Below are 25,891 nucleotides of genomic sequence, written 5' to 3' on the forward strand. Positions count from 1 at the left end.
TATTTCAGCCACATTGTTCATTGGGAGATTTATGAAATGGGTTTCCTTGGCCAAGCAGCCGCACACAAGCATAAGATCACCATGTGCAATGCCAAGTGTCGGCTGGAGTAGTGTAAAGCTTGCCGCCATTGGCCTTTTGAGCAGTGGAAACGCGTTTTCTAGAGTGCTGAATCACGCTTCACCATCTGGTAGTCCGACAGATGAATCTGCATTTGGTGGATGCCAGGAGAACGCTACATGCCTGAATGCATAGTGTCAACTGTAAATTTTGGTGGAGGAGGAATATTGGTCTTGGGCTGTTTTTCATGGTTCGTGCTTGGCCCCTTAGTTTCAGTGAAGGGAAATCTTAATGCTACAGCATACAATGGCATTATGTGCTTCCAGCTTTGTGGCAATAGTTTGGGGAAGGCCCTTTCCTGTTTCAGCATGACATTGCCCTCGTGCACAAAGGGAGGTCCATACAGAAATGGTTTGTCGATTGGTGTGGAAGAACTTGACTGGCCTGCACAGAGCCCTGACTTCAACCCCATCGAACACTTTTTTTTCGGATGAATTGGAACGCCCATTGCGAGCCAGGCCTAATCGCCCAACATCAGTGCCCGACCTCACTAATACTCTTGTGGCTGAACGGAAGCAAGTCCCCACATCAATGTTCCAACATCTAGTGGAAAGCCTTCTCAGAAGAGTGGAGGCTGTTATAGCAACAAAGGGAGGACCAACTCCCTATTAAGGCCCATGATTTTGGAATGAGATGTTCGACAAGCACATACTTTTGTCCATGCAGTGTATTATTGAGTTATTGACAGTTCTGTTATTTTTATGTATTGCTGTTTTCTTGAACATACCTGGGTATTACTGCGCTTTAATGTACAGTACTGCTTTTACTATGAGTTGAAAGTTGCCTTTATACACCTTAATGTAAGCCTTCCAGTTGAAATTGTATGCTCTGCATCTTCAATGCCTGAAATGTTAGAATGTCTGTCTTGTTCAGCCACATACTGTCATGAATGTTGTGTCCATCAGTGTCATCAATGCACTACTGTGGTTGGTTGATGAGCTAAATGACCAGCTTGCCTTCCTCATCTCACTGCCAGCCTGTTGCTGCTCATTCCTTATCCACTCTGGCCGGTCATTGAGTTCAATCAAAGTGGATTTGCCTGCCAACACACACACAGTCACACCCATAGTCACATCTGCTTCCCCTGCTCTGAGAGCTACAGACAGCTAATATGTCCGTGGTTAGAGGAGCCAGATCTTGTGACTAGTGTCCGAGCCCTCTCCCCTTCCTCTTTCCCCCAGCCTCTCCTTATTACCTGTGAGGGCACCAGGCCTTGGTGAGTAATACACACTGGCAGCTGGGACTCTGTCGTATTTATCACGGACACTTACTACAGTCACTGCAATCATCTACTCCAGCTAGGCTACTACCCAATCCATACTTCTCTCCTTCCTTGTTCCTCCCTTCTCTCTGCCACTTCCTGTTTGTCCAACCTAGCGCCAAACACCCATCTTCAGCATAGAAAAGGACAAAGCGTAGCAGCGACTAACCAAACAGTTTAACCTGTTGTATACTGTCGTCTGCTGATGCCATGGATAGTGTGGTCTGGTATCAGTGATACTGTAGCAGCATGCAGATCTCTGAATAGGCCTAAGATTCTATTATTCTATATCCTTCCGTTTCACTAACGGTAGTTTTCCTCTCCTTTGGCAGGTGACATCACACAGAAAGGCTATGAAAAGAAGAGGTCCAAATTAATTGGGGCCTTCCTCCCTCAGGCACCAGGTAAAGGTAAATACCCCTCCAATCAAAACAATGTCTGTCTCCACTAATCTGGAAATAGTGATATGGATTCTGGAGTAGAGGTCTTTGTTTTAGACTGTATACCTCAAACCCAACGCTTGTTGTCTAACACAATAGTCATCTCAGAGTCTCTGCCCTCCCAAGTCACTGGGTGTATATAGGTTCAAGACTAGTGGGGTAAATGACTGGTTCATTATTACTAGTCTATATATACAATGGCATAACTTGGTTATGTAGACCAAACTAATATAATCTCACAGACCCAGTCTAGCTAATAATGTTCTCACTATTAGGTCTTGAAAGCTATAGAACGACAGGAACCACTAGATTTGACAGTCACTCACTTTTCAATTGGTATTATTCATTCATTTTTACGTTTCATCTCGTTAGCACAAAATTAGGCAACATGTTACTGTATGAATGTGTGGGTTGCAGTTGCGGTTAGCTATAACCCTCTGTCATTTTCTACAACAGGGGTATTAAAGTTCTGATATCTAAGTGGCCATTTTGGAAAATAAATCCGGTCAGAAGGAATGTTCATTGTTGACCCAGAAGACACCAATGACAAAGCTCTTTTGTGCTCACAGAGGACTGTATAACAATGGCCTCCACTGCATTTGCTGTGTGAATGGTTGTTTCCCCAAAATCTAATATTTTCAAGTGAAAGTGAGGATCTGTGTCCAAAATGGTACCTTATTCCCTATATAGTACACTACAAACGGTTCCAGTCTGCGCAGCATTCCATCAGACGGCTTGTCACCGAAGGCCCCAGGACACATGTTTGACACCCCTGTTCTACCAAGACATTGACTAATGAAACATTTACTAAATGCCATTGGAGGCAATCCGAATTTCTTTTTTTTCAAATTCCCTGACTAGCGCTATAAAAGCAGTACAGTATTCCTTTACTGTGTGTGTGTGTGAGAGAGAACATGGTAGTAGGCCTAGGAGGGTGTCAGCAGGGTTCTGCAGAGGTTTAAAAGTAAATGAATGGGGTTGGGAGCCCTCACCCAGTGTGTCCCAAATGGCACCCACAGAATGGAGACGGGAAGCCTGCCAGGAAAAGCATCCTCGCTCGGAGGTTAGTGTAAACACACAGGAAACATTTATTTAAAAGGTTGTTCTTATACTGATACAGGCACCTTAACACATTGTTTATGGTCATGTACCAAAATACAAAGATTCTGGTGTTCTGCAAGAAATTGAAAAGATCCTAGGGGTTGATCTAGAATTGGACCCAGTTTCTTTACTTTTAGGTCTCCCTAGTAGGCATGTTACTTCTGTGGGTAAAAGGAGGCATTACAACATCCTTACCTTCGCAGCGAGGAAAAACATCCTTTTACAGTGGATTAGTGATAAGGTTCTTTTAAAGATTGGCATAAGATACTATTTGAATGGGTGCCTCTGGAATATCTCACATGTACATTGCATTCTAAAACAGACCAGTTCTACAAAGTATGGGAACCTTATCTAAATTACCTAGAACCTATCAGCTATTATGCTGCAAGGATCTTAGAATGGCGGGGATCTATGCATTTCAGAATGTACGTTCTATGTGTGGAACCTAACTTCTTGGTTTAAACTGACCCTTTTTGTTTAATTTCTGTTTGTAAGTTTGTTTAAAATGTATGTATTGAGAGACACAATGATGGGGATGGGGTGAGAGAAGCACCGAGCGGGAAGAGGAAAATGGTGTACGTGTGTGTGTGTGTATATAATGTGTAAGTGAGTGCGTCTCTGTTGTTGTATCTCTTAATATGGGTGAAAATGGTGAAATTCCAATAAATACTGTTACAAAAAAAAAGTTGTTCTTCATACGACAGTATGGGCAGCTGCTACTGTTGGCAGACATACAGACCCACTAATAGGTATTTGTCCTAAATGGCACTCTATTCCCTACATAGTGCACTACTTTTGACCAGAGCCTTGTGGGAATATGGTGCCATTTCAGTGACGCACCCAATCATGGCGGGAGAGGCTGACCAATTTGTCTCAAATACATATTTTAACATGGGATGCACTGAATCCAGGCAAATCTAGGCCACTTGGCATGAACCATAAGCAGATATGGCAGCAGACATCCTAGATAAGGTATGTGTGTAATTTAATATCATGCCATATGGTGTCTACAGTGCCAAGGAGCCTTCAGATATGAGAAAGCCCCTTGTTATTCTCTGTGATACAACAGTGTTGTAGTACCCGCAAAACACCAGTCTCAATGTCAGTGAAGAGGCGACTCAGGGATGCTGGCTTTCTAGGCAGAGTTGCAAAGAATAAGCCATATCTCAGACTGGCCAATAAAAATAAGATTAAGATGGGCTAAAGAACAGACACTGGACAGAGGAACTCTGCCTAGAAGGCCAGCCTCCCAGAGTCGCCGCTTCACTGTTGATGTTGACTGGTGTTTTGCGGGTACTATTTAATGAAGCTGCCAGTTAAGGACTTGTGAGGTGTCTGTTTCTCAATCTAGACACTAATGTACTTGTCCTATTGTTCAGTTGTGCACCGGGGCCTCCCACTCTTTCTATTCTGGTTAGTTTGCGCTGTTCTGTGAAGGGAGTAGTACACAGCGTTGTACTAGTTCTTCAGTTTCTTGGCAATTTCTCGCATGGAATAGCCTTAATTTCTCAGAAGAAATGCTGATGCTCCAGATACTCAACTAATTATAAGGGCACAGGGCAAGACCCAGATGCAGACACGGGTGGCAGATGGTTTGAGTTTCTGATATTTATTATAATTCAAGGGGCAGACTTAGTGAATGGTTGTGGACTGGCGAAAGATCATAAACAAGGTCATAGTCCAGGAGGTACAGAGTGGCAGCATGGTCAGGCAGGTGGGTTCAGGGTCAAGGCAGGCAAGGGTCAAAATCAGGAGGACAAGCAAAAGAGATAAGAAAAAGCAGGAGCACAGAAAAACACGCTGGTTGACAAGACGACCTGGCAACAGACAGTCCCTGGGTATTTGTTCAAACGGGGAAAACCGGTGACACCTGGAGGTGGGTGGAGACAAAGACAGGTGAAACAGATCAGGGTGTGACAGTAACCCCCCCCTATGGGTGCCAGCGGTGATGAGGGACGGGTCCAGGATGTCTTTAGTGGGAACCCAGCACCTCTCCTCTGGGAGAGGCCCAACCCTCCCTGTCAAGCAGGTACTGGAAACCCCTGCCCCGTGGTCGAACCCTCAGGAGGTGTCTCACCGTGTACGCTGGCTGACCGTCGACGACACGGGGAGGTATGGGCCTAGAAACAGAAGACAAAGGACTGTGAAACAAGGGCTTAATCTTGGAAACAAGAAAAGTAGGGTGAACACGGAGGGTACGTGGTAACAGCAGTGGGACTAACTAAAGTTTGTGGATTTCCACCGGGAGGGGCAGGTCACGTGAGGACAATCATTCCCTGTGCCTGACCCGCTAGCGGGGAGCCCGGTGGTGGACCGGTTGTGGACGATACCTGGAGGTGGTCTTGAGAAGAGCCGCCCTGAGCTCTTTTCCAGGTACACCGACAGTGGGGGACGAACATCTGGGCATGTTTACCGCAACTTCTTGCTCTGAGAAGAGTGGAGGCTGATACCCCATGGAGCGTTCGAAGAGAGAGAGTCCAGTAGCCGAGTAGGGAAGAGTGTTCCGAGCATATTCTACCCAGGCCAGTTGCTGGCTCCAAGTGGTAGGTTTACTAGCAACGCGACACCGAAGTGTCTTCTCCATGTCTTGATTGGCTCTCTCCGACTGACCATTTTGATTGGGGATGAAAATCTGAGGACCGACAGCCCGGCAACCCAATAAGGATGCAGAACGCCTTCCAGAATCGGGATGGGAACTGAAGACCCCGATCCGAGACCATGTCAACCGGGAGTCCATATGGATTCGGAAGACGTGCTGCACCATGAGCTGGTCCGTCTCCTTGGCTGAAGGTAACTTGGGTGGGTGGTTTTGGAAAACCTCCCTTCCACCGTCAGATTAGTGGTGTTACCATCTGACGGGGGAAGCCCAGTGACAAAATCCAGGGAAATATGGGACGAAGGGTGATGAGGGACAGGGAGCGGTTGAAGGAGGCCAGACGGAGCATTCCGGAGTCTTGCTTTGAGACATCAGCAGCCATGGTGGGCCGCCAGAAGCATTGTCGGAGGAAAGCCAGGGTACGAAGAGCCCCGGGATGACAGGTAAGCCTGGAAGAGTGAGCCCATTCCAGGACCTGAGGCCGGGCCGAATCAGGAACGAGTATCCTGTTAGCCAGGGTCCGGCTGGGAACATTGTGTCTTGCGGACCAGAGCCTCAATACCCTAAACAACCGAAGCCATCTGTTCCTGGGCAGAACGAGAGAGAACCAGGATGTCGTCAAAGTAGACAAAAACAAAACGATTCAACATGTCCCAGAGCACATCATTGACCAGGCGTTGAGTCCAAACAGCATGACCAGGTACCCAGTGTCCACTGACAATGTTGAAAGCCGTCTTCCACTCGTCTCCTTCATATCCGCACAAGGTGGTAGGCATTCCGAAGGTCCAGTTTGGAAAAGATGGTAGCCCCCTGGAGAGGTTCGAAAGCCGATGAGAGGGGTGGTAGAGGGTACCGATTTTTGATCATAATGTCATTGAGGCCCCGGTAATCAATGTATGGACACAGGCTCTTGTCATTCTTCCCCACAAAGAATCCTGCGCCAGCAGGAGAGGCAGAATAACAAATGCTCCCAACAGCCAGAGAGTCCTCTGTACTCCTCTATGGCCTTGGTCTCAGGACCAGACAGGGTATATAGCCAGCCTTGAGGCGGCGTGGTGGCCGGGAGGAGGTCAATAGGACGATGGACAATGGGAGGTAGCACAAGCCTTGCTGAAAACCTCCAGGTCATCGTATTCTGCAGGAACAGCAGAGAGATCCGAGGCCGTACTCAACTCTGGAGGCAGACGTTCCGGGGCCGCCTTCAGGCAATATGAATGGCAGAATGGGCTCTGAATCCGTGGTCCAGTCAATATCGGGGTTGTGCTTCTTGGAGCCAAGAAAATAGAGATGTGGAGAGACTCAGAGGAGAAGCTGTATTGACTCACTGTGGTTTCCAGATACCCGCATATTAATGGACTGTGCTGTGCGTGACTCTTCCAATGGAGTGGCTGTCCAGTGCCCTGGCATCCATAGGAACAGAGATGAGTTGAGTAGGGATACTTCGTTCTGATACCAGGGTAGCATCCATGAAACGCATCTGCCCCAGAGTCAATGAGCACCCGGAGAGACTTAGACTGGTCTACCCACAGCAAACGGTTCCCAGTCAGGCTCACCAGTGTAGCCTGCATGAACGTTCCCTAGGCGATACTCTAGCTCTTTCCAGTTGCATAGTTTCCGGTGTATCCGACTCACCCGTCGTCAATGATTCTCGAGGGAGCTCGGGTGGCCTCGGATCCCCTTGGGGGAAAAAGCCTTTGGGGACTTCCGGATTCCTTCGGAGGTGAGCGAGCTGCAGCGGATGCGCGAGTGTGAAATAGGCCAGACCTCCTCTCCCTCCTGTATTCCCGTAGACTTCCATCAATCCTAATGGTGAGGGCAATGAGAGAGTCGAGGTCCCCCGGTAACTCCTGAGTAGCTAGCTCATCTTTTATCACCTCTGATAATTCGTGAAGGAAAGAATTGAATAAGAACTCTGGATTCCAGGCACTCTCAGTGGCCAACATGCAAAGGACTACAGTGTAGTCTGCCACACTATGGGAGTCTTGGCCTAATTCAAGTAGTTCAGGCCGATTCTCTCCCGGATAATGGAGAATCGAAAACCTTCCTCACCTCTGCCATGAAGACCTCCAGATCACAACAAAGAGCGGATTGTTGCTCCCAAATTGCCATAGCCCAGGAGAGCGCCCTTCCTGACATTAGCGTAATAATATACGCCATCTTTGACCGGTCAGAAGTTGGCTGCAGCTCAAATGTGGGAGCACTGAGAAAGAAAGAACCCTGGAAGAATCCCCAGATTATCGCTCCGGTGGTAAGTGCGGTTCTTGGGTAGCCGGTGTAGGCTGTACAAACCCACCACTAATAGTAAAAGGTTACTGGGTGGTCTCAGAGGTGGCAGGCTTGCCTATGAGCTAACTCACTGATTCGCTCCATAATAGCCTTGAGCCCTTGGTCGTGGCGTTCCGTCAGGGAACGAAGCCCTTCCAAAAGGTCCAGTAATAGCTCCTCATGCCTCCCAATGGTGGCTCCCTGCAGGGAGACAGCGTGGCGGAGCTGGTCCAAGTCTGCTGGGTCTGTCATGGCCAGTTTGTACTATAAGGGCTCAGGGTGAGATCCAGATGCAGATGGTTCGAGTCTCTGATTAGTTATTATAATCCAAAGAGCAGGCAAGAGAATGGTTGTGGACAGGCAAAAGATCATAAACAAGGTCAGAGTCCAGGAGGTACAGAGTGGCAGGCAGGCTCGAGGTCAGACAGGCGGGTTCAGAGTCAAGGGTCAAAACCGGGAGGACTAGCAAAAGAGAGAAGAAAAAGCAGGAGCACGGAAAAACGAACTGGCAACAGACAAACAGGGAACACTGGAATAAATACCCAGGGACTAATGGAGAAAATGGGTGACACCTGGAGGTGGGTGGAGACAATCACAAATACAGGTGAAACGGATCAGGGTGTGACACTAGTCTAAAGAAGGCCAGTTTTATTGCTCAGAACAACAGTTTTCAGCTGTGCTGACATAATTGCAAAAGGGTTTTCTAATGGTCAATTAGCCTTTTAAAATTATGAACTTGGATTAGCTAACACAACGTGACATTGGAACACAGGAGTGATGGTTGCTGATAATGGGCCTCTTTACGGCTATGTAGATATGTAAAGCTCGTCGTTGGAAGGAGGAGACCAAGGTGCAGCGTGGTAGGCGTACATCTTTCTTTTATTGATGACACTGAGAAAAAAACAAATACAAAACGAAACGCACAGTTCTGTTGGGCTGGAAAGCAACAGTACAAAAACAAGATCCCACAAACTAAGGTGGAAAAAAAGGCATTGGGAACCATACCCGGCCAACAACGAAATAGACAACATAGTTTGCCCACCGTAGTCACACCCTGACCTAACCACATAGAGAATTAAAATATCTAAGGTCAGGGCGTGACAAGATATTTCATACATCTGCCGCTTCCATTTACAACATGTCTACATTGTATTTTTTATCAGTTTGTTATTTTAATGGACCAAAAATGTGCTTTTCTTTGAAAAACAAAGACATTTTTAAGTGACCCCAACCTTTTGAAGGGTGGTGTAAATCAAACACACAGGGAATTTACTGAATGGTTGCCTCCCAAATGGCACAATATCCCTGGTCAAAAGTAGTGAGCTTAGTAGGGAATAAGGTGACATGTGGTACTCAAGCTATGTCTGAAACTAGCCAAGTGTGTAAAAAAACTTTCACGTCTAAAAGGTGCCCCCATGTCCACTCATTGTGCTTGTAAAGAGACATGCATAATGAACATGAGGTCCTCCTTTACACACAACCTCCTGTAGCTCGTCACATTATGGCCCTCTGAACACAAGACCTGCCCAGTTAAATGTTGTATTATAGTGCTGTAAAATCTGTCATCCAAAATGGAGCCATTCCATTCCCCACAAACCTACTGCTGTTGGTGGATGTTAATGTTCTAATCTGCGTCCCAAATGGCCCTATAGGCTCTAGTCAAAAGTACATACTGTAGGGAAGGGTGCCATTTGAGAGACTGGCAGATCTGTCCATTACACAATTGTGAGATGATCTGAACGCCTGCTCTGTAGCACTGTATAGCATTGCTCTGTGTTAGCCTAGCTCCCAGCCTCTCTCCCAGCCCTATTCACCCTCTACGGGGCGGCTGCTGAAAACCAATCGTATTACAGAAATATAATGGGCCGTTAAAATGTCATGGCCGGGGCGAGACAGTGCCAGACACGTAAAGTGCCTTAGATTATTATTATTATTATTATTATTACAAGGGTAATATATTCAAGCACCATCACAGGGCTTAATTTGACAGTGGGTGTACGGTCGGTCTGAAATGGCTCCCAGATGAAACACTCCTTCACCACCCTCTTACCAACTGTTACTCGGGAATCTAATAACCACTAGTAAACTCTGCTGGCTACCACTGCATAACCATTAGAAAGGTCAGTTAAGTGTCATGCGGATGCCTGGCTTGTGACACGGGTTGCAGAATTCTGGCAGCTTTCCCAAAATTCCCAGGTTCTCTAGAAATCCTGGTTGGAAGATGCACAGAATCAGCAGGGAATAAACAGGTAATCCTTAATGCTCCAACCAGGATTTTCAGGAAAACCTGGACTTTTTGGGAAAGTTTAGCAATCCTAGTTGGTCCTCAAATGCGGCGTGGCATTCTCATCACACTTGTCTCCAAGTCAATAAAAGGCTGAGCTAGCAGCCAGTTACACCAGTAGTGGGATGGTTGTTTCCTCTGAGTCTCTAGCCCAGTGAACCACAGTGAGTCTGAAGTCTGAGCACATACATAAAACAGATACTGTACTGGTCTCAAGTGAATCTAATATTGATTTGTGGAAGTGGAGGTCCAGGACAAACATACTTACTGTAAGTGGTTGTAAAATAATCAGGGGATTCCCCACAACTAGGTTAAATTAGGACTACAGTATCAGAGCGAGTTATTCCAAGAAATGCGTGCCTTTTTTGATATTTGAAGTATAAATTGTGCACACATTCCATGTTTAAAAGCCTAATAAATTAAGTGCATTTTAATATAGACCACATGGAAAATTTTAAACTTGCTAATGTGGCAAAATTCTGCCAGCGTTTTGACATGTGCATCCTGTTACTTCAAAGAAGATTTGAACCCATTTAAGCTCTAGTTGTTATTTTGTTGCTTTAAACAGTAATTTCTGAAGATTATATAATTTATTTAATGTGGTCAGTTATTCATTTTAAGGTCAAAGAACCCTGTCACACATTTTAAGGTCAACCCTGCTACGGGAAGTGAACTAGTGTTTTAATATGGTAAACTATTTATTTGCAAAAAATAAAAAACATTGAACATGTAGTAATCAAATCCTAGTGTAAAAGCAGGTAAGCTGGTTCTACTCTTTTTGGTAATTTTCTGGTGTTTTGTGGAAAACTGAGCAAATCGAGCGTAGCATGTCAACCCTGTTACCCATAGGCAGGCTAGAAATGTTTTAAAAAAAAAATGTTTTGGTGAAGCTAGCATTCAATTTTCCCTCCCTGTTGGACACAACAAGCTTCCATTCCCCTGTCACAAGTGTATTTATGGCTGATTTAAGATGTTGTCAACCCTGTTACGGCCAACCCTCTTTATTTAGCACTTAATCACCCCTTACATTTCTGGGAATTGGCCTACATGGATAGGGCTACATTTACATGTTTCTTACAGAAGAAATATGAAAAGCATATGCATAACCATGGTAGCAATTAAAAGGGAATATTTTGGAGATTATGGGAACATTTGTGGACTAACAGTGAGGACACAACAGTTCACAAGACTGAAGCCAAATATTACGCTGTTGATTTTGTGCATTTTTTACTGTACTTTTCATCACATATGTTAACGAAATCTGAAAATATTCTGGATGCAGTCAGTAGCATCAGAATATTCTTGAAAAATGTCAGTTTTCAACCATATACACTATATATACAAAAGTATGTGGACACCCCTTGAAATTAGTGGATGTGGCTAACATCCGTTGCTGACGGGTGTATAGAATCGAGCACACAGCCATGCAATCTCCATAGACAAATAATGTCAGTCGAATGGCCTTACTGAAGAGCTCAGTGACTGTCAACGTGGCACCGTCATAGGATGCCGCCTTTCCAACAAGTCAGTTCATCAAATTTCTGCCCTTCTAGGGCTGCCCCGGTCAACTGTAAGTGCTGTTATTGTGAGGTGGAAACGTCTAGGAGCAATAACTGCCACGAAGTCGTAGGCCACACAAGCTCACAGAACGGGCTCGCCGAGTGTTGAAGCGCACTGCGCGTAAAAATTGTATGTCCTCAGTTGAGCCCTGACCTCAACATCATCGAACATCTTTGGAATGAATTGCAACGCTGACTGCGAGCAAGGCCTAATCGCCCAACATCAGTGCCCAACCTCACTAATGCTCTTGTGGCTGAATATAAGCAAGTCCCCGCATCAATGTTCCTACATCTAGTGGCAAGCCTTCCCAGAAGGAGGGAGGCTATTATATCGGCAAAGGGGGGACCACCTCCATATTAATGCCCATGATTTGACATGCAAGTGTCCACATACTTTTGGTCATGTAGTGTATAAGGTGTTTTTGCAGTTTTCCTAGCCGTTAAGGATCTAGCGTAAGCACATTTGTGGTTGTATCATTTGGAACGCGACCCCGCATCCCTGCCGTTACTGTTTATGCAATCCGAAAATGGTTCATTTATAAATTGCAATCTGGGTCAGGTGGACATGATTTGAAATGGTTCTATTGCCAATGTAATGAAACAGCAGGGAGCAGGTCTCGAACCCTCGACCTTGAACCCGAGGTCCGGCGCGCTATCGACTGTGCCGCAAAAGCATGCTCGTGCGGCAGGGTCGATTTCCCTGCTTATAAACCCAGGGTCGCTACACTACTCCCTCCTTTCAAAGAGCGCGTCCTCGCGCTAGCTTGCGACTCTACGTCTTACAGGAACGCGCTCACCGGCCAAGCACACACACTGTCGTGGATGCGAGGTCCGATCCCACTTCCAACACCAATGTAATGAAACAGCAGGGAGCAGGTCTCGAACCCTCAACCTTTGAACCCGAGGTCCGGCGCACTATCGACTGTGCCGCAAAAGCATGCTCGTGCGGCATGGTCGATTTCCACGCTTATAAACCCAGGGTCGCTACACCAACATGGCTAGCTAAATTATCTAATTAATCTTCGTGTTAGGCTTTCACAAGGCAATTCAGAGAAACTGGACGTTATTTTGGTGTGCATATCAAATGTATTTATATAGCCCTTCGTACATCATCTGATATCTCAAAGTGCTGTACAGAAACCCAGCCTAAAACCCCAAACAGCAAGCAATGCAGGTGTAGAAGCACGGTGGCTAGGAAGAACTCCCTAGAAAGGCCAAAACCTAGGAAGAAAGCTAGAGAGGAACCAGGCTATGAGGGGTGGCCAGTCCTCTTCTGGCTGTGCCGGGTGGAGATTATAACAGAACATGGCCAAGATGTTCAAATGTTCATAAATGACCAGCATGGTCAAATAATAATCCCAGTTGTTGTCGAGGGTGCAGCAAGGCAGCACCTCAGGAGTAAATGTCAGTTGGCTTTTCATAGCCGATCACTAAGAGTATCTCTTCCGCTCCTGCTGTCTCTAGAGAGTTGAAAACAGCAGATCTGGGACAGGTAGCACGTCCGGTGAACAGGTCATGGTTCCATAGCCGCAGGCAGAACAGTTGAAACTGGAGCAGCAGCACGGCCAGGTGGACTGGGGACAGCAAGGAGTCATCATGCCAGGCGGTCCTAGGGCTCAGGTCCTCCGAGAGAAAGAGCGAATTAGAGAGAGTATACTTAAATTCACACAGGACACCGGATAAGACAGGAGAAGTACTCCGGATATAACACACTGGAAGGATATAGCCCCCCGACACATAAACTACTGCAGCATAAATACTGGCGGCTGAGACAGGAGGGGTCAGGAGACACTGTGGCCCCATCCGATGATACCCCTGGACAGGGCCAAACAGGCAGGATATAACCCCACCCACTTTGCCAAAGCACAGCCTCCACACCACTACAGAGATATCTTCAACCACCAACTTACCATCCTGAGACAAGGCCGAGTATAGCCAACAAAGATCTCCGCCACGGCACAACCCAAGGGGGGGCGCCAACCCAGACAGGAAGATCGCATCAGTGACTCAACCCACTCAAGTGACGCACCCCTCCTAGGGACGGCATGAAAGCGCACCAGTAAGCCAGTGACTCAGCCCCTGTAATAGGGTTAGAGGCAGAGAATCCCAGTGGAGAGAGGGGAACCGGCCAGGCAGAGACAGCAAGGGCGGTTCGTCGCTCCAGAGCCTTTCCATTCACTCTCACACTCCTTGGTCAGACTACAGTCAATCATATGACCCACTGAAGAGATAAGACTTAAAGGTTGAGACCGAGACTGCGTCTCTCACATGGGTAGGCAGACCATTCCATAAAAATGGAGCACTATAGAAGAAAGCCCTGCCTCCAGCTGTACAGTGCAATAAAGCTGCATAGTGCAATATGAATTTCAATACACACAATAGGCTGACTGGGGAGGTGATTTCACACGGTCACTGTGATAAGTGCCATGATGCTAATATTTGTGTAAACTCTTCAGTTGTACTCTGTGGGTAGACTGACACCCATTTCATTGCAACCTTGTTTAACATTATCTAGTCTAAATATGACATGATTCCACCAATTGTAATGTTCTGCATCACTTTCAAAAAGGTACTTTTATTTTGAGGGCAAACCGCAAATTCCACTACTGTTCATAATCCTTATTGTGGCTAGCTTGATGCTAGCTGCCTGCTTATAACGTTAGCTTTAGACAACAAGGTTAAGTAGCTGGCTAACTATTTATGTTCATGAACTGAAGTTCAATTTCAATAGGTGAACAATAAGTGGCAACCTAGCTAATACTTACTCGCAAGGATTCCTAAATCATTGCTAAGAATAGTGAAAATGACTGTAGTTTCTACTGGTCATTGTTTTCAGGCTCGTAATATTGGTGCTAGTTGGGTACCAAGCTAAAGCTAGCTACAGTGGGGCAAAAAAGTATTTAGTCAGCCACCAATTGTGCAAGTTCTCCCACCTAAAAAGATGAGAGGCCTCAAATTTTCATCATAGGTACACTTCAACTATGACAGACAAAATGAGAAGAAAAAAATCCAGAAAATCACATTGTAGGATTTTTAATGAATTTATTTGCAAATTATGGTGGAAAATAAGTTCATCAAGTAATACTTTTTTGCCCCACTGTATGTGTTTGGCCGGTGTTTTTTTGTGCATATTTGACAGAGCTACGTAGTGGTGGTGCTTGGCTTGCACGTGCAAATTCCGAACCCACAACATTCAATAATAGAACTGTGTTATTTGACGTGTCAAATTAACAGCGTATTTAACGTCAAATAACACTATTTGACGTGTATCTTTTTTGACACGCCAAGACCAAAATGGCGTTCCATAGTATGTCGTGAAGCTAATAGTAGTGACGCTATTACTGTGTAACTCTGGTAGGGAAACATCTGAAAAATAGCGCACTTTGTAGTGTGTACCGGTGCTCAACCAGTCACGAAAGCAAACATCACCCACGACAGAGAACGGTTGATTGTCAAGGGCAATGAATTCTATTATCTTGGCATTAATGGATTTTGCCTTTGAGTTGTCTGCTGAAATGTTCTTAGTCTTTCAAATGACTGCTTGACTTGACTGCTCAATCCACACAGCAGACGTTGTGGGCTAGGTTAGGAATGCTGTGTTGCACGTGTAGCGCCAAATTTTACGTGGCGTCATTACGTCATGTACCTACCTACGTTATATAGGTATACACGTCAGCTTTGGCATCGGTTTTGCGCATCGGCGTTAAACTAGACATCGGGCTGATACCCATGTTGGCATTTTTACCTAATATCGGCCGATTCATTCACCGATTTTATGTTGTGCATACCTACTTACTAAAGTATTTTTATTTATGGGAAAACATGTTTTTATTAAGTTGACCATGTGCACTTCATGACAATGACAAATTAGGTGAAATAATGTTTGTTTTTTCACTAAGTGAATTGGTAGAACGACCCTGTTCATGCGTGTGTATTGCCATTTAGAACACCAGCAACAAACTTTCCCTATCTAGCCTCGACTCGAGCCATTCCAGGATTACAAAGTGATGCCTGGCAGTGCAAGACTACCCTATCTAAACCATTGACATCTATATAGTGCAGGTTGAAAAAGCACGGTTTTCGCCACCATCTCTGTGTCCCATCTCTGTGTAGAACTACAGGTAGTTCTAATTCAAACCTTATTATAGATGACTCCCCTAAGGGGGGGGGCAGTTACATTTCACACTGGCTTTGACAAATTCTTCATGCTACAATTTTGGAGCTTAAAATACCTTCAGAAGTCTTTAACAATCTATGTATTTTGTTACTTATTGAGGTCAGACTCCTCCATCGAGCCTCTTATTGAATGTAGCATTTCCCTGTGAAAGGTGGACAGGAACAGATGAGACTGAGATTGATTTCCTTTAAGGTGTGCGTGTATGTGGATGAGTGTTCTCTGTGCTTGTCAATCTGCAGTAGAAAGGGGGAATGGGATCATCGATTTATCATACGTCTCTGGTAAACCAAGGGTCACTATGGCAGAGCAGAAAGTAATCCACTTTTTAGGGCACTTGCCTAGAGTATTACAAATGGCTGCAATGCTCAAGCTCCTGCCTCGGGCTTTGGTGTTGAGGACTGAGGAGATTATTTCATTGTTTCTTTGTTGTGAACATGCGATTTACCTTCTAGGGTTGGGCTGTAATGAAGACCACAGAGATTTAGTCTAAAGCCATCGTAGAGTCAGTCGTAGATCACTAGCTTTGTGTTCTCTAGCTAGCAGACTGTCTGCAACAGTGGAATACTAGCAAACACTTGTTTCAGGGTTATTGTAACTGTTGGGTGTTTGCTGTGTTTCGGTGCGTGTCCATGGCATAGGGAATAGGATTCCATTTGGGATGCAAAATGAGAGGCTGAGTGACCCAGTCACCTGATGGATTTAATAGGAAAGGGAGTTAATTGAGGGGACTCTCCGTTTAAAAGGAGCGTAACAATACCAGACAGACTTGAATAATGTCCATGGATGTCTGTGGTGAAATAAAGTTGTGCTCGCAGGAACAAATAATACTGACACTGAGTTTAACAATGTAGATGCAGACTGTATAATGTATTAATTTCCCTCTATTTTTCATGATCTATTCATTTCCTCCTTATACTATACAGTACACCACTATATGCTCATAATATAATCTATAATAGGCTGGTATCTGCTGTGCGAAGAAGAGAGAACCTTGTACACAGCAGTGTGTTTAGATCCAGGTGGTGGTTTTGGCAGGAGCAACTTCGACCCATCCAAAAACGTGTAAAAACTCGGGGCTCCCGAGTGGCGCAGCGGTCTAAGGCACTGCATCTCAGTGCTCGAGGCGTCACTACAGACACCCTGGTTCGATTCCAGGCTGTATCACAACCGGCTGTGATTGGGAGTCCCATAGGGCGGTGCGCAATTGGCCCAGCGTCGTCCGGGTTTGGCCGGGGTAGGCTGTCATTGTAAATAAGCATTTGTTCTCCACTGACTTGCCTAATTAAAGGTGAAATAAAAAAACAAACGGCATACTAGAGTCTGCAGTGTTCTGTCTGTTCCACCCATAGGAAAGGCCTCTGTACTCTAGTACCAGTTGCTGTGGTGATTGTGGTCTGGCCAGGCTGTGCTTTAGGTAACTCGGTCCTTGCCTTCTCCCCCCCTCCCACCCCAGGGATGGACCCCTCTGTGCCCCACGAAAGGAGAACCCCCGTCACTCCTGGCTCCTCCTCTCGCTACCACCGCCGCCGCTCCTCTGGCTCCCGGGACGAACGCTACAGATCAGGTAGGACAACGACACCTTTCAACATCACACAAAAACTCCAAACAACAATAAATATGCATTTGTATCAACTCCCTCTTACTGCCAAGAGTTGCTGAATTTCCTTTTTACTTCAGTTGGCATCTTGATTGGAAAGCGAGGTAGTGGCAGTTTCTTTCCGTCAACCCAAACAGTAGCACAAACCTCAAAATCCCGTTATATAGTTTGTAGTTATTGCCAGTTACTATAGTAATGGAGCTCTATAGTTTTACCACTAAATAAAATGTATAGGTTTGTGGTAACAGAATAAACTCGGATTACCAAACGCTTTGTTTTTATCAAGTCAAATTTGATTTGTCACATGCGCCGAATACAACCTTACAGTGAAATGCTTACTTAACCAACAATGCAGTTTTAAGAGAATCTCACTCTTAATGCTAATAGCTCAGTTTTTTTTATTTTTTTTATCCTTTCATGTTTATCACTCTTATTTATTTTAGACCAATTATTACCACTTATGCTATTACCAGCTCAACAGCTTGCTTCATTAGTAGTCACCCCCCCCCCCCCTCCCCCCTCTCTCTCTTGCTCTTTTTTTTCTCTCTCATACAAATGACCCTGCTTCAACATACCAGCCACAGATTCTGGCACTGTGCTCCAGCCTCATTTTAGAAACACATTGATTGTGTCTCAAATGTCACCCTAATCCCTATATGGTGGGCTACTTTTGACCAGAGCTCTGCTACACATAATTGTAGAGAATAGGGTGCCATGTGAAACACACACAGAACCAGCTTGGCCACAGTCCTAACTGTAGTCCAGTTGGCAACCACGACTACAGTCTGTAGTGCCAGAATCTGCCAAGCACCCATAGAAAACCTGCATTTGATTTTCTGGTGTGACACAATACCCATTGTAACATACCAGTACTATAGTCTATAAAAACTGGACCAATGGGTTGGGGTTGAATCATGGGTTTTGTTGTTTTGATGCTCTTAATTAAAAAAATCTGTAATAGCCCATTATCTGGCTGAACACAATGATCTCACATTAAGCCCCAGTTGTCTGAGGACATTATTCAGACCCAGCCATAGAGGGAGCAGCCAATAGACACAGAGGTCCCAAAAATACAGCCCTATAAAAACAGGATCCATGTTGAATTAAAGAATACCTGACAACCAACAAGGCTTTGCATGCATCCCAAATGTTACCATATTACCTATATTGTGCACTCGTTTTGACTTTTGACCAGAGCCCTATGGGCTAAAAGTAGTGCACTATAAAGGGAATATGACTTAGGTTGCATCTCAAATGGCACCCTTACTATATAGTGCACTATTTTTGACCACAAGTAGTGCACTATAAAGGGAATATTATATAGTGCACTATAAAGTGAATATGCGCCATTTGGGATACAAATGTAGTCTGTTCTCAATGGCCATTACTAAACAGGTCCACTAAAGCATCATGACATAAAGGGTGTAGGTTACTGGCAATTGTTTTTCCTCACTAGAACCAAGCTAAGATGAATTAACTTAGTGTGATATGTCTTACTTTTTGTGAGCAGCCAGAGGTGGAGTCCCCAGTGTACAAGACTCACTTTGAGAGGAGCAGCAGTGGACAATTTAGCTTCTTACTGTACATAGTCTTCAGTGTCTTTAGATATTTTTGTCAGATGTTACTATGGAATACTGAAGTATAATTACAAGCATTTCATAAGTGTCAAAGGCTTTTATTGACAATTACATGAAGTTGATGCAAAGAGTCAATATTTGCAGTGTTGACGCTTCTTTTTTCAAGACCTCTGCAATCCGCCCTGGCATGCTGTCAATTAACTTCTGGGCCACATCCTGACTGATGGCAGCCCATTCTTGCATAATCAATGCTTGGAGTTTGTCCACCCGCCTCTTGAGGATTGACCACAAGTTCTCAATGGGATTAAGGTCTGGGGAGTTTCCTGGCCATATACCCCAAAGAAATCAATGTTTTGTTTCCCGAGCCACTTAGTTATCACTTTTGCCTTATGGCAAGGCATTGTTCATCACCAAACTGTTTCTGGATGGTTGGGAGAAGTGGCTCTCGGAGGATGTGTTGGTACCATTCTTTATTCATGGCTGTGGTAGGCAAAATTGTGACTGAGCTCACTCCCTTGGCTGAGAAGCAACCCCACACATGAATAGTCTCAGGATCATTTACTGTTGGCATGACACAGGACTGATGGTAGCCTTTTCCAGACAAGCTTTTTTCCAGATGCCCCAACCAATCGGAAAGGGGATTCATCTGAGAAAATTACTTTACCCCAGTCCTCAGCAGTCCAATCCCTGTACCTTTTGCAGAATATCAGTCTGTCCCTGATGTTTTCCCTGGAGAGAAGTGGCTTTTTTGCTGCCCTTCGTGACACCTTGGCCATCCTCAAAGTCTTCGCCTCACTGTGCGTGCAGATACACTCACACCTACCTGCTGCCATTGCTGAGCAAGCTCTGTACGTACTGGTGGTGCCCCGATCCCGCAGCTGAATCAACTTTAGGAGCCGGTCCTGGCACTTGTTGGACATTCTTGGACGCCTTCTTCACAACAATTGAACCGCCCTCGAAGTTCTTGATGATCCGATAAATGGTTGATTTAGGTGCAATCTTACTGGCAGCAATATCCTTGCCTGTGAAACCCTTTTTGTGCAAAGCAATGATGATGGCACGTGTTTCATTGCAGGTAACCGTGGTTGACAGAGGAAGAACAATGATTCCAAGCACCACCCTCCTTTTGAAGCTTCCAGTCTGTTATTCGAACTCAGTCAGCATGACAGCATGATCTCCAGCCTTGTCCTCGTCAACACTCACATCTGTGTTAACGAGCTGGTCCTTTTGTGGCAGGGCTGAAATGCAGTGGAAATGTTTTTTGGGGATTCAGTTCATTTGCATGGCAAATAGGGACTTTGCAATGAATTGCAATTCATCTGATCACTCTTCATTCTGGAGTATATGCAAATTGCCATCATACAAACTGAGGCAGCAGACTTTGACACAAATATTAATTTTCATTCTCAAAACCTTTGGCCACGACTGTACACTGGATCTTCTGAAGTCATCAATGTCCGGAGTAATTGTTACAGCCCAATCTTCCATGATTTAAAAAAAGTGGCTACAGGCATGGAATTGTTTTTTAGATTGTTAGATTTTTTGGGGGCCGGTTTCCCGGACACACAACGATTTCCCGGTCCTAGTGGGCATGTTTAAAAGGCATGTTCAATAGAGATTATCTATTGAAAGTGTTAATTAGTCCAAGACTAGGTTTAATCTGTGTCTGGGGAAACCATGGTGTTTAGTAAAATATAGCATACACCTTGCACTATTTTCACTGAATTTAGTTACATTTCACTTAAGTGTTTCCAGAATAAAGATGAAATCTGAGTTTGTGACACCAGGTCTTCCAACATGTCTGTCCTGCTGTGTGTTGCAGATGTCCACACAGAGGCTGTGCAGGCGGCTCTGGCCAAACAGAAGGAGCGTGGTAAGATGGCAGTACCCATGCCCTCCAAGCGCCGCTCCCTGGTCGTGCAGTCCTCCATGGATGCCTACACTCCCCCAGGTGAGGAACATATAGGACTCCAAGGTAATGTCATAGCTGCCTGGGACTACCTCACTGTGTGTGTGTGTGTACGCTTGAATATGGGTGTAGGGTTGATTGGCGGTATCCCGGTTTCTGGGATTTACCGCCAAAAACCACTCCCCTTTTCTGTGAGAAACCTGTAAATGATATGAACAGCATGGTGTGAAATGTAACTGTTAAATTATATGGGATGTCTAAATCTGTCTTCTCTACGGCCTCTGCATGATGAATCGACGCTCAGGGTGGGGACAGACATCCCCTCTCAGTATGGACCACAGTTCACAATGCATGTAGCCCTATCATCTCATCATGGTAACTTTTTTCCTTGCGACTGGTTTTTGCTGCAGCATAGCCTCTGATATAGTAATGTAAAGACCGAATGTGCGTCTTTACACATCTCCATCTGGATTTTGGGGGTCACCTTGTTTAAAAAAAAATGTAATTGTTTTATTGCAGCTGCAGAACTTTAAAACAGCCTATCACTCAAATATCTTTGCTTTAAATCAGTGCAAGCGCGAGCACTCTGTCTTTCTCTCTCGACGTCAACTCCATTCAAATTGTATCCAAAATAGATCATCCTGTTCTAGAATGATACTGGGTAAAGCCATATATATATATATATATATGATGTCCAAGCCAACCTCTATCAGGTAATGAATTCAATGCCGTATTAGCCTTGTATTTAGCTAATTAATGATGGGTTATGCATAATAAGCTTCTAACTTATAACCGCTGACTCTTACACAATACTCACGCACCTGTACTCCACTTGCCTCTACGTAAATAACACTCGTTAGCGCTTGGAGTCCCATGCAGGAAAATCTGTACTAGAATAGCTTGCTGGACATGATTTCTGTAGCATTTCTTATACCAATGGACTATTTGAAGAGACACAAGCTATTTTTACTGAATGTTAAATACAGCAGCCAATAGAACTCACCCGTAGTTTTGAAAGACGAGCGAACACGCGACAGCGGTAAGCTATTTATTCAGACCCATAACCATTCAATCTTTGTGTAGAGAAGTGAAAGCCTTTTGCGTCAGGAGAATGATGAAGACGAGGACAACTAAACATTTCATTTAACTGTTGAAAGCGAGGAAGGAATGAAGCAACAATAGAGAGAGAAAGAGGTAGGCAGGCTAATAAAATTAGGGGAAATATTATGAAAGGTATATATGCGTCAGACAACTAATTATACAAATAGGCCCTATTATATTTCAATATTAAAATCAAATTCGCTAGCCTATAACTTTGTAAGCCGCTTGTGCTGCATCAGAACCACATGTTCTCTTCTGCTTTATCATAATACAAAACAGTGCAGTATAATACATTCAACAAGATTAGCCTACTGGAGCTAGTTTCATTTATTTACCCAAGCGGGCATATAGCTAGCTACGTCTATGGGCTTTTGTAATTCTGTCGTGCGTAATGTGTAGTAACCTGTATCTTATATACAGTGCCTTGCGAAAGTATTTGGCCCCCTTGAACTTTGCGACCTTTTGCCACATTTCAGGCTTCAAACATAAAGATATAAAACTGTATTTTTTTGTGAAGAATCGACAACAAGTGGGACACAATCATGAAGTGGAATGACATTTATTGGATATTTCAAACTTTTTTAACAAATCAAAAACTTAAAAATTGGGCGTGCAAAATTATTCAGCCCCCTTAAGTTAATACTTTGTAGCGCCACCTTTTGCTGCGATTACAGCTGTAAGTCGCTTGGGGTATGTCTCTATCAGTTTTGCACATCGAGAGACTGAAATTCTAGTCCCCCACTAACTCACTGATGCAGTGTCTCACCTATGTGCCTGTACATGTCATGTCTGCCAGTCAATTCAATCAGCCTGGGTTGGCAAAGCATCTATTTATCACAAATTGACGTTGTTGATATCATCAGAAGCTCCTTTCCACAGTGTAATTTTTTTTTCTTCATCTCCATTATTTCTTGATTGGCTGTAATTACAACGGAATGAGTCCATTTGAAAATGTGATTGACGTTAAAGTATGGTTATGTTGTCTCTTGATGTTTTTTGGGGGGATCGTATCCATTAGATACAGTACAATAGGGCTTCAACACAGCACTTTAAATCTTCAGTCTCCTAGTATTTTACCACTAGAGTTGATGGCACTCCAGACAGTCTTAGATAAAACGTCCCCAGTCTGTCAATGGAGCAGATGGACTGGGGAAGAAAGAAGCCAATATTGACATGGTGTCATAGATGACCATGGGAGTGGTTAAGTCACTCTGAAACTGTTACTCATGCTAGCTAAAAACAGCTGACTGACGAGCTGCCATTTTGATAATTATGATTGCCATCCATTTCAGTCACCTCTCTCAGACCCTTAGCTAACATAAGACAGCTGAACCACAGGCTTAGGTTTGCATCACAAATGGCACCCTGTTCTCTATATCCTGCACTACTTTTGACCAGGGCCCATAGGACTAAAGTAGTGCACTATCACTATAATGCTCCGCTTATAGGAGTAATATGGTTAATACTAGCTAGCTGAAAGGTATAGCTAATTTCTCCCTTTGCCATATCCCACTAACCAACATCTGTGCTGTCTGTGCTACAACAACGGGTAGACATAATCACTTGTCATATACTGCACTGTAGAGCTGTAAGAATGTAACAGCTAGATTGTAGCATGGCCCCCACCCAGCCAGAGGTTTATGGAGTGGAGAGTATCTTTATGAGAGAGTGGTGTTAAGTAGCCATTATCGCATTTGCATTAGGGCTGAAGGCTAGGGCTGAAGGCTGGGACTGAGGCGTCTACAGGGATTCATTCACTGAACACGCACCACACACACCACGCAGGAAATCACGACAGGCACATTTTCAGATGATTCCAAATGAGCAGGCAGGCAGAGTTCTTATAAGGCAGAGCGAACAGCCCCTTGAGGGAGAAGGAACAGTGACACAGCACTCACGGTGTGTTGGTGCCTGACTGCCTGCGAGGCTGGGGCGTTCAGGGACACTAGAGCCACTCACTGCGTGTTGGTGCCTGACTGCCTGCGAGGCTGGGGGCATTCAGGGACACCAGAGCCACACACACATCGTATCATGCAAGGCAAGCAGCCTTATTCCACTGAATCACAGCCTGCCAATGGCAATTAGAATATGGACTCCTTGTCTTCTAGTCTGTCTTTCTAATTAATTAGTATCGTGATTATTATGACGTGTGTTTTTTTTTTTTTTTTTTTTTTTTTTTTTTTTTTGTACATGGATTTGTCCCGAGATGGGTCTCTATTCCCTGTGTAGTGCACTACATAGGGAATAGGGTACCATTTGGCTCGCAGCTTGTGTCTGTCTCAGGGCGCCATCTCCTGTGTGTTGTGGAGATCAGAGGAAATGCACTGTTTCTGTGTTTAACGTGCTGATAATGATGAGTGGCAGTGCATACAGCACATTACAATGTAATCAGCTGTGACTGTTACTGAGGGACAAACAAAAAAGAAAAGCAACTGCCTCTATTCCCTGTGTGTGTGTGTGTGTGTGTGTGTGTGTGCGTGTGTGTGTGTGTGTGTGTGTGTGTGTGTGTGTGTGTGTGTGTGTGTGTGTGTGTGTGTTGGTACCTTATCTCAGCAGTCAAAGCCTAATCAATTTAATTAACATGAAATTAGCACAGGACCGGCTACAAAGAGTTTTCGTCCATCATCTCAATCAAATACTGACGTCCAATACTAGATTAGGATTAGGATTGGAATGGTCACTAATCCAGCTACATTAATTGGTTTTCCCGAATAGGATACCATATCGGATATATGCACGCACGTCCACACACCCGCCCATGTCCTTATACTGAGGTCCTCTGATGTCTGGCTTCTTAGAATCATTACATGTATTGAGGATCCCTAGAGGGCTTAGTCTTCAGGGGCTCATCAGAGACTTCCTGTGTGTGTGTGCGCACATCTGGATTTGTGTGTAATATGATTAGGTGGTTGCCTGGCATCAGTGTATTTTTGCCGTCAAGTGGTGCTGGCCATATACACACTGCCTCTGAGAAGCTTTCCTGCCTTGCAATCTAGCACTGCTCTACCTGAGACTGTCACTCAGACTGTAGAGGCTCAGACTAAAACAGTAAAAACTGGAGCTAGCATCCAGAAATGGTGGCACTGTCAACAACTGTAGCAGATGGGGTAGTTTGCCACACATTATCCACATGCCATCTTAGTCCACTGTAAAACAATGCGCTTGAAGAAGGATTTTGAATTTCACCAATGAGGTACAAACAGCCACAACAAAGCATGACTAAGAGCTGAGACCTGGAGGGCAAGTTGCAGCAGTTCCTTTTTAAGAGCAGCATGGCAGGGCGGCAGCTCTCAGATAGGGCTGTCAGGGGACCATTATGCCACGCCACACGGCTGCTCTCCTATCTGTCCCAGTGTCAACAATGCAGGAGAGCCCAGGTGTGAACGGACTGACAGCTGTCACTGACACTGCCCTGACAACACCACCAGCCAGCCAATTAAAGAGTGCTGTACGACACACTGCTGGCCAATCAAATGTCAGGCTGTTTCCCGGCCAATAGCGGGGCTGGGCTGTGTTGTTAATCTGCTCTTTCTCCTGTGTTTGTGCAGGCAGGGTAGGCAGAAGGAGAGCGGATGGAACCCTGGTGACCTGAAGGGTGTTGGAGCCGGTATTCACTGCAGGCTGGAGGAGACCTCCCTTAGCCCAGCAAAGGTTACCGTCTCTCCCACTGCTGTCACTGGCAAAGACAGTGTGTCAGCTTCTCAGTGTCAGAGAGAGGCTCACAGATATACTGAGGACTAGACTAGATAACAAAAAAAAATTCTCAGACATTTTACTGGCCAAAAATATATATTATATTTTATGTGCACTCATAAAACCTATTAAGTTAATGTAGGCTTTTTATGTTTTTTTGCTGATATCTATTTTCCCAGAATTTATCACGTTACATTTTTATATTCAACATTT

General features: G+C 44.8%; 1 protein-coding gene across 50 annotated transcripts in view; it reads left to right on the plus strand.

The window, feature by feature from the left end:
• Positions 1-25,891, plus strand: part of dip2cb (DIP2 acetate--CoA ligase C (putative) b) — a 245,213-nt gene that overhangs the window by 141,268 nt on the left and 78,054 nt on the right. For 24 of the 50 annotated variants that reach the window (XM_090182162.1, XM_090182176.1, XM_090182168.1 and 21 more), the window contains exons 2-4: positions 1,712-1,789; positions 17,255-17,365; positions 20,798-20,926. In XM_090182162.1, coding sequence (XP_090038288.1) covers positions 1,712-1,789; positions 17,255-17,365; positions 20,798-20,926 — 318 coding nt within the window. Of the gene's footprint in view, positions 1-1,711; positions 1,790-17,254; positions 17,366-20,797; positions 20,951-25,891 lie in introns of all 50 variants that reach the window. The other 26 variants (XM_036985852.2, XM_090182164.1, XM_090182160.1 and 23 more) reach the window with 3 other exon arrangements.

Source organism: Oncorhynchus mykiss, chromosome 8 (assembly GCF_057628025.1).
Source record: "Oncorhynchus mykiss isolate SJ-2025 chromosome 8, ASM5762802v1, whole genome shotgun sequence".
Taxonomy (NCBI): domain Eukaryota; kingdom Metazoa; phylum Chordata; class Actinopteri; order Salmoniformes; family Salmonidae; genus Oncorhynchus; species Oncorhynchus mykiss.